The 17,528-nt window shown below is 44.5% G+C and overlaps 1 protein-coding gene across 1 annotated transcript in view; it reads left to right on the top strand.

The window, feature by feature from the left end:
- The first annotated feature begins 1,333 nt into the window (after positions 1-1,333).
- Positions 1,334-17,528, top strand: part of LOC127208044 (NACHT, LRR and PYD domains-containing protein 1a-like) — a 35,325-nt gene continuing 19,130 nt past the window's right edge. Inside the window, 7 exon segments of the mRNA XM_051167402.1 lie at positions 1,334-3,006; positions 9,159-9,329; positions 10,116-10,286; positions 11,927-12,016; positions 14,110-14,213; positions 15,405-15,492; positions 16,877-17,100. Of these exon segments, the coding sequence (XP_051023359.1) occupies positions 1,334-3,006; positions 9,159-9,329; positions 10,116-10,286; positions 11,927-12,016; positions 14,110-14,213; positions 15,405-15,492; positions 16,877-17,100 (2,521 nt within the window).

Here is a 17,528-nt window from a genome sequence, read left to right as displayed (position 1 = left end):
CTTTGGGAAACTGACAGGTTTGGGGAATGAACTTGGATTCTGGTCCGTGTAGCATCCTCCTCTCTGTCTTCTCTTGAGTTTCTTCCAAAGAAAATGCTGAGATGAGATTGATGTTCAGGTCCAAAACTGGAATGATAACACCTCATATTCACTAGTTAGGGGGAAGGGAAGTAAGCAGGAGAGGTGAATCCCAGCAAAGTGTGCAGTGGCAAACTGTGGAACAGGTTACATCAAGAGCAATTGTCTTAGTTTGTTTTCCATTGCTGGACAGAAAAACAGAGTCTGGATAACTTTTATTATTTTGATTGATTGATTGATTGATTGATTGATTGTGGAAAAGGTGGCCCTACGCTCTAATGCTTGTACCTCTTTCTATTGAGTGGTGAATTTTAAGAGTATATCACCATGCTCAATGACTTCTTTAAAACGCATATTTGATTATAGTTCTTGAGGTTAAAAATCCAAGATTGTGACTATGGCTGCTCAGCTTTAAATAAAAGAAGTGTACAACAGCTTGCCCATTCCCAGAAAAACATTAATCAGTTATTTAAGGGAGCCGCCCCACGACTCCAAACATTCACACTAAACCTGCTATATTAGCAACTAAGTTTCAGCATGTGTTTCAATGGTGATAAAATATATCCAAACAGTACCCACAAACAAGGGTTGTTTTTACCAACGATATCTGTAAGGCAGTACAAAATATGCCTGGGGTTGCCAGATCTGGGGACAGGGGACCAAACCTATGTCCTGAAACATGAATTCTACATTATCCCACCAGACCCACAGTCTCAAGACTTCAAAATGATGCTGTCAAGACTGCAATGGTAGGGGTCAATGGGATCTGTCCGGAGCAAAAGCCTGCTCAATTGTCTATAATCTCCTCCACTACCCCACAGCCTCATACTGGAAGAGACCACAGTCCCCAGACTGAAGATGGAAAAGCTGAGCTCAGTGGAGCTACTGAATCATCCGGTAGACTGAGCAAAAATTATATCTGTGACTTCTCAGCCTCAAGAACAGGTCTGACACAGGGTAACACATTGATAAATATGTGAGGTGTGAGTGAGTGTCACACAGCATTTTTATTAGCTAGTCAAGTAACTTGAACTAGAATCTTCTGCTTTAAAGTTCATGTTCTTTACACTACATTGTTGTTAATATAACAATGCCCATACCCTGTCAGTTATACAAATTAAACAGATGCCTAAATTCATCCAGTTGATGAAAAATGGAAGAAAGGAAGGAAGGGAGGAAGGGAGGAAGGAGGGAAGATTGAGTCAACAATCTACTATGTGTATTTATTCTCCATCTTTCTCTCCCCTTTTTAGGAATGATTCCAGAAATGTATCAGAATGAAGAAAAAGAGAATATTCATCCTACATCGGCCTCGAAAATGGAGGATTTGCCCCAAAATTTCATACAGCTACTACTCCTACAAAAACCTTGCCCCAGAGGCTCAGAGAATTTGGCCAAGAAAAGCTGGTATCAATATGGTTCAGAGGAGAGAGGACATCTGATTGAGATCCAAGACTTACTTGCTCCAAGCCTGGGTACCCAGGAAGAGCCTCGGTTAGTTGTACTACAGGGGGCTGCTGGGATTGGGAAGTCAGCACTGGCCAGGCAGGTGAGGAGAGCCTGGGAGGAAGGCCAGCTCTACAGGGATCGCTTCCAGCATGTCTTCTTCTTCAGCTGCAGAGAGCTGGCCCAGTGTGAGCGGCTAAGTCTGGCTGAGCTCATAGCACAAGGCCAGGCTGTGTCCACAGCTCCCATCAGGCCGATCCTGTCTCACCCTGAGAAGCTGCTCTTCATCCTGGATGGCATAGATGAGCCAGCATGGGTCTTGGAGGATCAGAATCCTGAGCTCTGTCTGCACTGGAGCCAGCCACGGCCTGTGCACACACTGCTGGGCAGTTTGCTGGGGAAATCCATCCTCCCGGGGGCTTCCTTCCTGCTCACAGCTCGGACCTCAGCTCTACATAGCTTCATTCCTTCACTGGGGCAGCCACGTTGGGTGGAAGTCCTGGGCTTCTCTGAGTCAGGACGGAAGGAATACTTCTACAAATATTTTGCAAAAGAAACTGATGCATTTGCAGCTTTTCGTTTAGTTGTCTCAAAGCCAGTGCTCTTCACCCTGTGTGAGGTTCCCTGGGTGTCCTGGCTGGTCTGCACTTGCCTGTCACAGCAGATGGAGAAGTGGGAAGTCCTCTCACTGACCTCACAGACCACCACAGCCCTCTGCCTGAAATACCTTTCCCAGAAAATCCCAAGTCAGCTCTGGGGGACTCAGCTTAGAGCTCTCTGCTCACTGGCTGCTGAGGGTATCTGCAGAAGAAGGAGCCTGTTTGGTGAAAGCGATCTCCATAAGCAAGGGTTGCCAGATGATGTCATTGCCACTCTCCTGAAGATTGGTATCCTTCAAAGGCAGCCCAGATCTCTGAGCTACAGCTTTGCCCATTTGTGTCTCCAGGAGTTCCTTGCAGCGATGTTCTGCATCTTGGGGAACAATGAGGAGAACCGTGGTGATATAGAGAACTACAGAATTGTGGAAACATTGATAGAAGTGTATGGGCAGCAAGGCCTGTTTGAGGCACCCATTATGCACTTTATATTTGGCCTTTTGAGTGAAGAGGGATTGAGAGAGATGAAGACCATCTTCAACCGCCAGTTTCCTCTGCATACACCATGGCAACTTCTGGAGAAAGCCAGGTCATTGCCCCAGCCTCAGCATCTGTATTCTCTGGGGTTGTTTCATTGCCTCTATGAGATTCAGAATGAGGAATTCCTGACACAGGTGATGCACAATCTTCAAAGAAAAAGGGTGCGTGATCAGACAGATATGATGCACACAGTGGTGCAAAGAAATGTGAGGCATCTGGTGGTCCAGACAGATGTGGAGCTCATGCTGGTTACTTTCTGCATTAAGTTCTGCCACCATGTGAAGAGGCTTCAGCTGAATGGGGAAGGACAGAAGGAAACAATGCTGGTGGCTCCAAGGACGGTCCTGTGAGTATCAAGACACAGCCCTCTCTCCAGATTCCCTGTGGATCCCATGGTCCCTCATGGTCCCTCATGGTCTGAGCATCAGCATCACTCTTGTCTGGTTCCAGGGTACAGGCCACCAGCAGCATCTAACTGTTGAATCTGACCAACCTTCTCTATTCTCTTCTGTGTGCTTAACCATGGGATGGGACTGTGAACTTCTGTCTCTCCCTATGCCTTGGTAAGAACCAGCCAGCTTCTCTGATTCAAATAATCTTCATCCTTCTCAGGGTTCAGACGTCCCACAGTTACTGATCCTCTCTCTAAGAAACTGCCCATTCCTGCAGGTTCCATCACCTACCCCCATGGCAGAGACCTTGACCATGCGATCTTCTTTCATCACCTCAGAATGCCTATATATGGCAGCCTCTATGTTTTCCCTGCTTAGATGACTTTCTGTGTGTGTCCGTGAAGTTAGTCTGCCTTGGCACTCACCTGAAAGGCTTCCTAACTTTCTGCCAATCTCATCAGCATGATAAACTTCCCTTCTCATGATCCCCTGCAGTAGTGGTCACTCAGTATGTGTCTCTCTCCCCTCTAGATGATTCACTCTATAAATACTTATTAACACTGACTTTATGACAGGTCTTACCAATCAATCAGATGAGGAAAAATAGAGTTGCTGCCAGAGGCCCTCAAAAGCTGATAAAGAGAGCCTAGTACTCTAATTATATAGAGCAAGACACTTACAATGATCAGGAACGCCGGGAAGGAATTGTTCACTCGAGTGAAGCATAAAAGGTGAAATTCTCTGGAGGAAACTGATTTTATTTGAGTCTCCTGTTTTTACAAGTCTTTTTCTCCAGATGAGCTGAGCTGGGTTTGCTGGCATAAGCTTGAAATCCCATCATTCAGGAAGCTAAAGCAGAGAGATTTCTTGAGTTCAGGACTTTGACAGCAATCTGGGCAAATCTGCAAAATCCCACATAAAGAATGAAGGACTTAAAAGTAGTAGAGTGACTATTAGAGGACAGGAATGGAACAAGAAGAAAAGGGTAAACAGCACAAATGTGGCCAAGTAGGAAGTTGTCTCAATGACTTATTTTATATGACCAGGATGGACTAGTAAATACACGTTTGTTGTAGAAAAGTGAGGAAATATCAACTACCAAAAAACAAAAACTTATTATCAACCAGAGGGTCCAAGGTTGGAGCTGGGAGCCACAGTGCCCTGAAAGTACCCAGTGTGTGGCTCTGAGAGTGGATGTCTGAGATGGGAACTGTGAAACTCCAGAAGGCATCCGCAGATGGTGAGAGTGGGCGTGTGGCCTGAGGCTGAGGCCTCACTGGTGGGAACCTGGGAGTTTTTCACATGTTTAGCCAGGTGACCTGATATTGGACCCAAAAGTTTCCCTCACCATAGGCTCTCCTCTCACCTGAAAAACCCAGACATTGGGGTTTTGGGCTCCACAGCATGGCCTGTTGATAGCTCTGCTCTCACTGTTGTCCTGCTGTTCAGATACTATGTGCACTCTAAGCCAGCATTTTGGTTTCTCCTCAACTCTGATAGACCCTGTTTTTTCATCCATTCTGTTAGCCTGTGTTTTTTTGGGGGGGGAGGGAGGGTTTTATTTCATCTTACAGGATACAGTTCAATATTGACGGAAGCCTGGACAAGAGGAGCTAGAAGCCAAAACCACTGAGGAATGCCATTTGCTGGCTCATAGCCTGTGTATTTTAATTGGGAATTGAGTCCATTAATTATGAGAGATAGTAAAGACCAATGGTCATTAATTCTTGTTATTTTATGTTGGGGGTGTTAGAGTTTGTGTGTGTGTGAGAGAGAGAGAGAGAGGGGAGAGAGAGAGAGAGAGAGAGAGAGAGAGAGAGAGAGAGAGAGAGAGAGAGAGAGAGAGAGACTTTTCTTGGGTGTACTGAACCTTCTTGCATTGGAGTTTTCCTTCTAGTATCTCTGTAGGGCTAGACTCATGGATAGACATTGTTTAAATTTGGTTTTGTTGTGGAATATCCTGTTTACTCCACTTATGATGATTAAGAGTTTTGCTGGGTATAGTAGTCTGATCTGGCATCTGTGGTCTCTTCAGGATACCTGCCCAGGCCCTTTTGGTTTTTAAAGTCTCTGTTGAGAAGTCTGGTGTATTTCTGATAGATCTCTTTTATATGTTATTGGACCTTTTTCCTTTGTGTCTTTTAATGTTCTTTGTTCTGTACATTTACTGTTGTGGTGGGAGGATTTTCTTTTTCTGATAAAATCTATTTAGTGTTCTGTAATCTTTTTTTAATCACTTTACAGCCTGATCCCAGGCCCTCCCCTCTTCTCTTCCCAGTCCCTCTCTCATGTCCCCTCTCCCCACTTCCCTCTCCTTATTGATAAAGAAGGGGAGGCCCCTAAGGGGTACCAACCTACCTTGATACTTCAAGTCACAGCAGGACTAAGCGCATCTTCTGCCGCTGAGGCCAGACAAGGCAGCCCAGCTAAGGGAAAAGGATCCCAAAGCAGACAACACAGTAGCAGATGAGCAACATGGTCTTCATGTAGGGCCCATAACAGTGGGAGCAGGGGCTATCTCTGTAATCTTTCTATACATTTATAGGCATCTCCTTCTTTATGTTAGGAAATTTTTCTTCTATGATTTTGTTGAAAATATTTTCTGGGCCTCTGAGCTGGGAATCTTCTCCTTCTTCTATTCCTGATATTCTTAGGTTTTGTCATTTCATTATATCCCATATTTCCTTGATGTTTTGTGTCAGAAACTTTTGAGATTTAACATTTTCTTTGACAGATGTCTCAGTTTCTTCTGTCACGTCTTCTACATCTGAGATTCTCTCTTCCATCTCTTGTGTTCTGTTGGCAATGCTTGCATCTGTAGTTTCTGTTCTCTTACTTAGGTTTTTCCACTTCTAGGTTTCCTTTACTTTGTGTTTTCTTTTTGCTTCTATTTCTGTTTTCAAGTCTTAAGCAGTTTTATTCATTTCTTTTGCCTGTTTGATTATACTTTCCTGTATTTCCTTAAGGGATTTACTCATTTATTATTTAAAGGCCTTTATCATCTTCATAAGATTGGATTTGATGTCATTTTCTTGTTCTTCATCTGTGTTAGGATATCCAGGACTTACAGTAAGATAGATGGGGTCTGGTAATGGCATATTACCATGGCTCTTGTTAGTTGTGTTCTTATGCTGGCCTTTAGCCATTTGATTGTCCTTGGTGTTGGAAGGCCTGGTAGTCACTGATGGCACCAGGCCTCTGGTAGTCCCTGATTGCAGCAGGCCTCTGAGAATGTATGTAGAGCTTGCAGTGTCTTTTTTTCTATGCACTTTTACATGGGAATACTGAGCAACACTGTCTATTTTCTTATACTCACATTTATTTTCTTATTGAATCAAGGCTGTCTTCTCCAGGTACTAAAAGTCTAATATAATGCTATTTTGAATAGCATTATAACATTCTCTAGGAATTCTCAAGAGAGGAATATCGAATGGCTGAGAAAAAATGCTCAACCTCCTTAGTCATCAAGGAAATGCTATCAAAACAACTCTGAGATTCCATCTTACACCCATCAGAATGGCTAAGATCAAAAATTCAAGTGACACCACATGCTGGTGAGGATGGGGAGAGAGAGGAACACTCCTTCACTGCTGGTGGGAATGCAAACTAGTACAGCCACTTTGGAAATCTATCTGGCACTTTCCCAGAAAACTGGGAATAGGGCTTCCTCAAGACCCAGCTATTCCACTCCTTGGAATATACCCAGAAGATGCTCCAGCACACAACAAGAAACTTTGCTCAACCATGTTCATAGCAGCCTTATTCATAATATCCAGAACATGGAAACAGCCTACGTGTCCCTCAGTAGAAGAATAGATAAAGAAACTGTGGTACATATACACTGTGGAATACTACTCAGCTATTAAAAACAAGGAATTCCCAAAATTTGTGGACAAATGGATTGAACTAAAAATGATCATAATGAGTGAGTTAACCCAGAAGCAGAAAGAACCAAATGGTGTATACTCACTTATATCTGCACACTAGCCCATGTCCCATGAAAGTCTTCACTTACCAGGAAAGTGGGACAGAGGGGAGGACACCCTATTGGGACTTTAGGTGAAAGAAGCACGGGAGAATGGGGAAATAGAAGGATCCAAAGGGTCCTAGAAACCTACAAGAAGAACATTATGACAGGCGGATCTGGGCCCAGGGGTCCTGCTCAAACTAGGGCACCAGCCAAGGACAAAACAGGCGGTAAACTTTGAACCTCTACCCAGATCTAGCCAATGGACAGGACATTCTCCATAGTTGAGTGGAGAGTGGGGTATGACTTTCACACAAACTCTGGTGCCCCATACTTGACCATGTCCCCTGGATGGGGAGTCCTGGTGGCACACAGAGGAAGGATAGCAGGCTACCAAGAAGAGACTTGATACCCCATGAGCATATACAGGGGGAGGAGGTCCCCCTCAGTCACAGTCAAAGGGGAGGGGACTAAGGGGAAACTGGGAGGGAGGGAGGAATGGGAGGATATAAGGGATGGGATAACATTTGAGATGTAATATGAATGAATTAAAAAGTATATTAAAGATTGAAAGAAGACATTCTCTAGGGAGAATACCTTGCTCAATTGGACCAATTTCATGTTCCTGGCCATTTTAGCTTTTTCCTAAGTGTCTTGGTTATAAACAAGTCATGCTTGAAGGGCCTTGATACAGATGTTGCAAATAGAAGTGTTATGATGTGAAGCTTCATAATAATTCTGAGTATGTACAGAGACAGAGGACATAGAGGACAAGAGAAACTAGGAACACAAGCCTATTTGAAAAGTACAGTGGCCTTAGGAGCCTGGGACAACCCCATAGGAGAGTGAGCGGCTTTAGCTTCTAGTGATAACGGAAAGCTGAGAGCAAATGTCAGATATACAAGACAGAGGATAAGCAGGAGGCCATTTCACATGCACACGTGCTTGTTTGGGCACATAAACATACACAGAGGGGGGAGGGATGGAGTTCAGAGGCAGAATTGGCAAAAGACAAGGGAAAAGAAAGGATCATCCCATGAAATTATGGCATCAAGCCTGGCAGGGTGAGCAGTTTCTCTGTGCATCTCGTGCTTTTGAATAACATACTCTGAAGTTCCATGTTCATTCAGTGCATGCATCGTAACTGCCATCCTACGAGGGCTGGGGAAGTGGCTCACCCACTAATACACTTGCTGCTCTTTCAGATGATGTGGATTTGTTCCCAGAACCCACCACCTTTGTAAAATTATAGTAAAGCATCCTACCCATTTTATTTAAAATTGAACCATGTTTTAATTGTGCTTTGGGAGTTGTGTGGGGGTTTTTTAATTCTTTTTTCTTTTTCTTTTGTGTGTGTGTGTGTGTGTGTGTGTGTGTGTGTGTGTGTGTGTGTGTTGTCTATAGTGCTGGAGATCAAATGTTACATAGACCAGGCACAGAGCTATTCCAAGTCCCTTGGTGTTTGTAGCTTAGGCTAGCCTAAAACTCACTGTTCTCCTACTTTTGTATGGTTGGTTTCTGAAACTAAAGGCATGCACTACCACTCCAGGCTCTCTTCTTTCTCCATTCTCTGTGCTCAATTCATTCTTGTAAGGGTATAGGAGCCACATAAACCAGAACAATTACAGTGCAGTGTTGTGATGATGTCCAACACCCCTCCAGTCATTCTCAGCCATCTCTCCGAAGCTCTCTTCCCACACCCTATTTCCAGTTTTCCTTTCTGGGAATCCACAATTCTTTTGAAAATGGAAGCAAGTCATTCACATCAAAATAAAGAAGGCTTTCTGGGTTGCCAAGGCCCTCCTTTGTGCCTGGACCTGTGCTAGACACTGTAGATAAAAAGGAAAAGATGCAATGCAACTGTTGATCCACAGTGGAACATCTGGACTCAGAAATAGTGAAAAAACTGAGCACACAACATGCTATGCTAAAATATGTTGACAAGGAACCACATACACAAGAGGACCCAGATGTTGGCCCAAAGGAACATGTAGAAAGCTGGTGAATTATGGGGATGGTATTTTGAGGCCTGGTGCTCAGGTAGATGAAATTTGATTAAGTGGGGCTGTGCACCTCAGACCATGCACAAACAAGTCATATTCCTTATTTCTTATGTCCATCTCTCTCTCTTTCCCTCAGGTCCAGGTGGACTCCAATCACTAATGCCAGTTGGAATATTCTCTTCTCCACTCTTAACTACTCCAAAAGCCTGGAGGAGCTGGACCTGAGTGGAAATCCCCTGAGCTACTCTGCAGTGCAGAGTCTTTGTTGCACCCTGAAACACCCTGGCTGCCACCTAAAGACACTGTGGTGAGTCTGGCCTGGGTTCTCCCCTGGAACAGAAATGGATGGCAGGAGACTAAATGCAATAGTTGAGTCCTAGTGTGAGTCTTGGTATTCATCAAATATTCACTGGACTCTTTTGACCACACCTGTAACACATGCCAGACTTGCCATGATAAACAAATGGGATTCTATTATTATGGGTCATGAGATACTGGCATTCGTCAAGGAAACACACTAGCTAATGATAACATGAGGTTCACAGGGGATCAAGTGGAATAACGTCCTGAGGAAGCGGTTGGAACTATAACTAAAAACAAATAGAGAGGAAGAGGCTAAATGAGACACAGAGGCAGACAGCTCCAGGGGATGGAATATCCCACATTTCCTCCTGCCCTCTGGCCTCATCATCAACTTTCTACTTTATTTCTTTTTTATGGACTCCATCCTTATTAAGATTTCACATGATGAGTAAGATCATGCCCTATTCAATGCCTGGCAAATTTCACATTGCAAAGCTCTTGAAATACACCAGTGAGCTGCCATGGACCTCATGGCACTCTGCCATGGCCAGTGGCAGCAGAGCAGTGGTCCCAACTTGTACTTCCTTGCTCCTGCAGCTTAGCTGTTCTAAGTATGGAATTATACAGAGAGACCAAAAATCAGTCAATCAAAACAAACAAACAAACAAAAACACTCTAGAGAGCTAAGCACTGCCATCCCAGAGCTCCAGGGCTCACAATAGGAGACCTAAGCTCAGTTCTCAGTTGCTCTGAGCCCTGAAGAAACTGACAGTGAGCATCTCCCATGCAGGCTTGTCAACTGTGGCCTCACATGCAGCCACTGCCTGCACCTGGCCTCAATGCTCAGTGCCCGCTCCAGCCTAGCTGAGCTAGACCTGCGGCTGAATGACCTGGGCAACTATGGTGTGAGGCTGCTGTGTAAGGGACTCAGGAAACCTGCCTGCAACCTCAGCATCCTGCGGTAAGTAAAACCTTGAGAAGTAATATACGTGGACATGAAAATAAGAGGGAAGATAATACATAGTCGGCCTGGTTCCTGACCAGTGTTGCCATTACACCCTGTACCTAAGCAAGTCAACGTTACCTCTAAGATTGAGTTTTTCTCATCTATTAAATGGTACTGTCATTCTGAACTCATGTAATGACATAAAATATACATTTGTAAAAACAAAGATGATACCAGGTAGGTAGCTGAGAACTGTGGAATCATATTTGCTAACCAGTCTATGTACTCTAAGGGACTCCAACGTTTGCCTTACTCCAGGCAAATCATTTACTCCAATCATTTATTCTTTCACTAATGCATGCATGCATTCATATCAGGGCCTCTATGTGGCAAGCACTGGTACAAGCTCAAGGGATACAATTACAACACATATGGTTCTGTCCTCCTTGGGTGGAAAGAGATAGGCATAAATCATCTGTCAGCCTGTGACTCTGTATTCACAAGCTCTGGTGAATGCTGAAGAGTCAGCAGTATTGTGATAATGTAATGCTATGAGAGGGGCTACTTTATTGAATGTCCCAGGAGGGCTTCTATGAGGCCTGAGAGAGATATAGGCCTTGGTTGGACCAACGAGGACCAGCAGCCCAGGCAAAGGTTAGGGTTAGGGTTAGGTGAAGAAGGCTCTGAACAGAAAGCTGATGGAGTCTTGGAAATGCATGGATTTTCCTTACAATAAATAGCCTGAGATAGTGCCCTGTCTGAGAAAGTGTGCTATTCCCCTGCTCTTGATTATAATGCAAGCTAGGAAAGCTCAAATTACAGCCTTAAAGGAAATCATGTGGGAGGGAAGAATGGCATCAAGGCTCTTTCCTTAAAGGTAAATCTTTATGAAGCCTCACATTCCAGAACTATGTGTTCACTTTGAAGAGCTTCCCAGAATCCTTTTGGGGAAATGGCCTTGACCTCCAGCCACTCTGAATACTGATAGCTACAGAGGTGCCCTTTGCCAACAAGAGTGCCCTCATCTAGGGCCATGTTCTCCTTCTTGGGAAAGTCTGCTTCCAATGACTGACCTTTGAGGAGAGGGTATAAGGAGACAGCCCTTCATCAGCTCTGGAATGTTTCAAAAGTCCATTTTATGATTAAAATTGGGGCAGTAAGATAAGAAGATATAATAAGGTAATAAGGCACCAGGTGCCAGATATTATGTTGTAGAGGAGTTTATTAAATGAGCATGGGGGGAGAAGGAAAGGTGGAAGGTACCCCCAGAGAGAGACAGAGACAGAGACCGGAAAAGTAAAAGAGTAGCGAAAGACTTGTAGAGGGTCTGTTTCTTTATATAGCCCTGGGCAGGGCCATGTCCCCATGGCATGTAAGCAGTGACATCACAGGTAGGCAGACTGAAGCAGAGCCCTAACAATCCACATTCTGGGTTCAGATCTCCCTGCACACTGATCCCCACTGAGACTGCCTCATGGACACAACACTCTTCTCTAAGCTTGCTACTCTCTCCTTTGTCTTGATCTTTGAATAAGCCAGAATAAGCCTCCTCACTGGCCCCATCAATTGGTATCAGAGTCCACGATCCTGGATCCCCGAGGTTGCAAGATCCTATAGTGGATTCCAGAAGAAACAGCCCCCTCTTGTGCTTGCAGGCTGGACCAGGCCCATCTCAATGACCAGGTGATTGCAGAGCTCAGGGCTCTGGAGGCAGAGAAGCCTCAGCTGCTCATCTCCAGCACGTGGTAAGTGGGTGGACACAGAACTCCCTGTGGCCAACACAAGCCCTATGTGGCTGCTACTGAGCTGAGAGGTGAGAAAATAGTTCTGAGGTGGTGAGGAAAGACAACCAGAATCAGGAAAAAAATTAGGAAACCACAGAAACCAAAGTAAGGTAGGTCTGCGGGGTTTGAGGTGGTTGTGATTTGCTTTTTGGTTCTTGTTTTTAGGAAAAACAGAATTACATAATATACCTACTTAAGTATGAAAAAGGTGAGTTAGTGGGGAGTCCTCTGGCACAGCAAGTGTGATGATCGTTAACAGCAGTAAACCCAGACCACTGAAACAATAAGTAGTCAGGAAAGAAAGGCACAGACAAAGACTCTTAAGAAAATAAAACACTGTATGTATCACTCTCTATTTCAGTATTCACACACACACACACACACACACACACACACACACACTGTCCTATGGAATTAAGAGATGCTTCGGGACAGGAAAGTCATCTTCTACCCCCACACACTGTGCAGAAGCCCATGTCCTCCCAGTTGGGCACATTTCAGTTCATGACCATGAATTCCATCTGATCTCAATTTCCTAAGTTGCTGTGCTTCAGGTGAAATGGAGGATCCTCTAGACTTAGGAGGGTTATCCATTCATTGAAGAAGAAGAAAAACAGTCTTGCAGATGCACTATGCAGATACACTATTTGGGGATCTGAGGGAACATCAGCAAACAAAACATGGACCAACATTCATTATCTCATTATGGCAGGAAGGGGACATTTGTTCCGTCACAGTCCACAGACTTATACCTGGGAACATCTGAGTGCAGTGGTGATCTGTCTGACCTCATTGAAAACTGCGGTGAACTGAAATAAGCTCTCAAAGATGGGAAGTGTGGGATGAAGCGAAGAGGAGAAAATCCTAGGCTGAGGTACAGGTTCTAAGGAAGCAAAACTAGCAGCTCCTTCGAGGAATGGGAAACCATGTGTGAAGACCATCAGCTCTGCCTCAGTATCACCTGGGAGATCCACAGAAATGCAGGTCCTCAGGCCCCACTCTGTCCCTGCTGACTCAGAATGTCTGGTGGGGCAGCTTCCTTCAGTGAGATTTCTGATTTTGCAGGCCATGCAGGTGACCTTTGGGCACAGTGATTTGAGAGCCACTGGTCTAGAAGTCAGAGGTCTAGAACAGAAAAGCATGACATAGGAAGGCCTTGAGGGGAGCAGGGGCCATGTCAAAAATAGTGGACCATGCTGAGAACTTACTGTTCTCCTCAGAGGCAATGAGAGGCATTCCAGGGCCTCAGTCATAAAGGTACATCTCTGCCCATATTGTACAGTCAGCTCCTATGTATGAAATGTGCTAGAAGGGACCAGATGAGAAACAGGGATACCTGTCAGAGGATGTGGCAGTAGTTCAGGACACTGTTCACTCCATCCTGGGACTGGAATGAAAGCTTTGGTGGTGGAGAGTAGGAACAGAAAGGAGAGGGGCTTAGGAGGTATTGTCAGGTGATCAGCATTCAGAGTGAGGGATTATCAGCTTGTTTCCTGCAGCTACAACACAATGTCTGACACTGGGAACTGACTGTAAAGACTAGAGATTATTTCTTACAGTTCTGGATACAGGAAGGGCAAGGACATGGGCCCCGCATCCAGAAAAATTCCTTCTTGCTCATCCATCTGATTGCACAACAGGGATGGTTAAGAGCAACAGGCCAAGCTGGCCTTTGTGACAAGTCTGATTGAGCCACAGGAAAGTATTCCTGTGATGATGGCATTTACCCATCATCATGAAGGCAGATACCTCAATGATATTGTGTCTTGCCTTCCATCCTCCTAGCACTGTGGCACCATAGATTATCTTTCCAATGAATGAACACTTGGGGAAGCATTTAAATTAGAGTAAAGGAGGGGTGGGGGATGATCCCAGTTCAGGAAGCATGAACTCTCAAAAGGATGTGCTCCTTCATAGAGTTATGGCCCAGAGAAGAAGCACGGGACTAAGTTCAGATTCAGATGAGTTGGGTTTTATGTGGGGAGATCATGTGCACAGCCCTGGTTTCCCTGGTTTCTACTGACATATGAGAGAAAGAACTTGTCTGTGTGCAGGAAACCACATGTGATGGACCCTACTAAGAACACAGATGGAGAAGGACTGGGTGATGGCCAAATCTCATTCAAGCGACAGAGACTACAGTCAGGTATGTGAAAGGGTCAGATCCAGAGCATCATGTTTGCCAGGTGAGGGTGCACCTGTAAGGTGAAGTCATCATTTCTTTCTTTTTCAAATTTTAAAAATTGTATACACAGGTACTATATTTACATTATTTCCATCCCATAACTTACCCATACCTACTCTTCCTATATCCCACCCACAAATTTGCTCTCAAATTCATGACCTCTTCTTAAATATTATTATTAAATATATGAGTGATATATGCACACGTGCATACATATGTATATAGAAATACAACCTGATGAGCCCATTTAGTATTAGTCGTGTATGTATGTTCCAGGCTGACCACTTGGGATTGGATAACCTATTAGGGAGCTCTTTCAGAGGAAGACTAGTTTTATCCCTCTCTTAGAAGATATTAATTATCAATAGCTCTTCATCTGGGGGAGGGGTCTTGTGAGATTTCCCCTATCCACTTTAGCATGTCATTGTGCTGAAGTTGAGGCAGTGATATTGTTGAGATTTCATGGGTAATACTTCCCTGCCTGATATCATATCACATAAAAGATATGATCTTGCAACAACTGTCCTGGAAGCTTTCATCACTTCTACCCTGCCTATCTCTGACAGAACAGTACCAGCTCTCCACAAACAAGAGACCCCACATCTAGATACCTTCCACATCTAGAACCAAGAGGGAGAGTTGCTTCCTTTTCTCCTAGCCTCAGAGGCTGCTGCTGTCCTCTCTTGAGACTTTGGCTTGCATCGGGCTCTGAGCAAGGGCTCCCTCTCTCTTTCTGAGCTGCCATTATATGGGAATTACCTCCCCACCCCTGATCATCTTTTGAGTTAGGTTCTTTTCTCAACATACCCGCTGGAGACATGTTAGGAAAGGCAACATTCCTGGACCAGTAGAAATGAAAACACAAAGGCTAGTTAGGAGTGTGAATTAGGGTGGCAGGGTTTCTCAGAAGGCAAGCAGTATAAATGAAACAAAGCACAATATATAAATAAAAAATATGCAGGTAGCCTCAGCAATACCAATAGAGACTGTAGACACACTTTCTGCTAAGGGTGTCTTAATCCAGTACTGGAGAAGGTTAGGGAAATTAAACTGGACAACACAGAGTGACCACTGTCTGGGCTCTTTTAGAGGAGGAGTCCTCACAACCTGCATCGCTTGAGCTCTTTCCTTCATCTCCTCCTTCCTCCCCGAGAGACAAGCAAGTGGAAACGCTGGGGATGGATGATGACTTCTGGGGCCCTACAGGACCTGTAGCTACTGAAGTGGTTGACAGAAAGAGGAGCTTGTACCGGTGAGTGAGCTCTGCCTGGAACAGGCTGGGTTTCCCCAGTTCACTTTCCATAAGGGATTCCCACAAATAGTACTAACCTAGTCTCTACTGTGTCTCCTCCTCCTTTCACCTACATAGGAGGCAAGGCCAGACTCTAACAAGAAGTGTGGTGGTTATGGAAATTGGGTCTTTATCATAAAATTTTTCAAACATTTACAAAACTGGTGGCCACAAGGATTTTCTGTCTAATTTCTCAGCCCCTATGGCCATTTTTTGACTATTCACATCCCTCCTTTGTCGTCACTGTCACAGTATTTTAAGTGTAAGATACCAGACGATTTAGTCACCAAATATTTTACTATGAATCTCCTCATGGTTAAGATAGGACCTTATCTTCCATAACCAGTACACACATCAATAGAGCTGACATGAGTCATTTATTTCATTGAAACAATCTATGTTCAACTTTGTTCAATTATCAGAAATGTGGTCTTTGTGCTAATTATTTTATTGATGGTGTAAAAATTATCCTCCCCTCATTGTATTTAGGCTCTCTTTTCTCTTAGATTTCCCTTAAGTCCATGTAGTCTCTCCTTTCTTGTTTTACTAACAACCACTGGGTAACAAGTCCCCACTAGAAACTGAGAACATGAGGATGAATACAACGGCCTTCTTCTTCAAGAGTCCTGTGATTAGTGAGTGACTCTGTCCACAATTATAGTGCCTTCCCTTACCTGTTTCTCTCCTCCAACATGGTCACAGTCACTGTCTCAGCTAGAAAAACTGTCAGTCTTAACTTCTTCCCACAGAAACTGACACTTGGCCACTCATCAGTAACCAAATGGAAATCCTTTGAGACAATCACTAAACATCGTGGTAAAGCATTGTTTCAGGGCCAAGAATTTATCACTAATATTAGCAACAAGGCTCTTATTATTGGGAAATATATGTATTAATGCCATAAACACTTAGAACTGAAGAACTAAGTGTGGCAGAGCCCTTGCCTTGTATGAACAAGGTTCTATTTGATCCCCAGAACTACACACACACACACACACACACACACACACACACACACACACACACACACACACACACAATCTATTTCAGCATTCTCATCATCAACAGCAATAGCTTACAGCTTCCTGGCATGCTTTACCTAGAGGTTTTTTCTAGATCATTCAGCACTGACAGTTGCATAAGATGCTGTTGTCATCATCCTTATGTACAAATGAGGAAATAGATTTTGGGGGCAACTTAGTCAGGGTCCCACATAAAGACAGCAGAGGAATCAGAACTCAGAGCCAATGGCTGAAGTCTGTTGTTTCTCTACCTATGCACTGTATTTGCACACAGCAGATGAGCAGAGCAGGTGTTAACTTATGTCTGCCTCTCCCTCTTCTAGAGTTAAGTTCCCTGGTGCTGGTTCTTACCACAGTCCCAACACAGGACTCCACTTTGTGGTGACAAGGGCAGTGACAATCGAGATTGGATTCTGTTCCTGGAGCCAATTCCTGGACAGGACTCCCTTGCCACACAGTTACATGGTGGCTGGGCCTCTGTTTGACATCAAGGCTGAGCAGGAAGCTGTGGCTGCTGTGCACCTCCCTCATTTTGTGTCTCTCCAAGGTAACCAAGGGAGGCATAAGGAGGAGGGTGGTGATAATGGGTGGACTGACTTGCCAGGTCATACGGTAACTGTAGGGTGGTGAAAATGGGTGGACTTGCCAGGTCATATGGTAACTGTAGGGTGGTGATAATGGGTGGACTTGCCAGGTCATACAGTAACTGTAGGGTGGTGATAATGGGTGGACTTGCCAGGTCATATGGTAACTGTAGGGTGGTGATAATGGGTGGACTTGCCAGGTCATATGGTAACTGTAGGGTGGTGATAATGGGTGGACTTGCCAGGTCATATGGTAACTGTAGGGTGGTGATAATGGGTGGACTTGCCAGGTCATACGGTAACTGTAGGGTGGTGATAATGGGTGGACTTGCCAGGTCATACGGTAACTGTAGGGTGGTGATAATGGGTGGACTTGCCAGGTCATATGGTA

The sequence above is a fragment of the Acomys russatus genome, chromosome 25 (genome assembly GCF_903995435.1).
Source record: "Acomys russatus chromosome 25, mAcoRus1.1, whole genome shotgun sequence".
NCBI classification, from domain to species: domain Eukaryota; kingdom Metazoa; phylum Chordata; class Mammalia; order Rodentia; family Muridae; genus Acomys; species Acomys russatus.
Note: the sequence above shows the minus strand (reverse complement) of the source record. Positions and strands in the feature narration are given on the sequence as shown.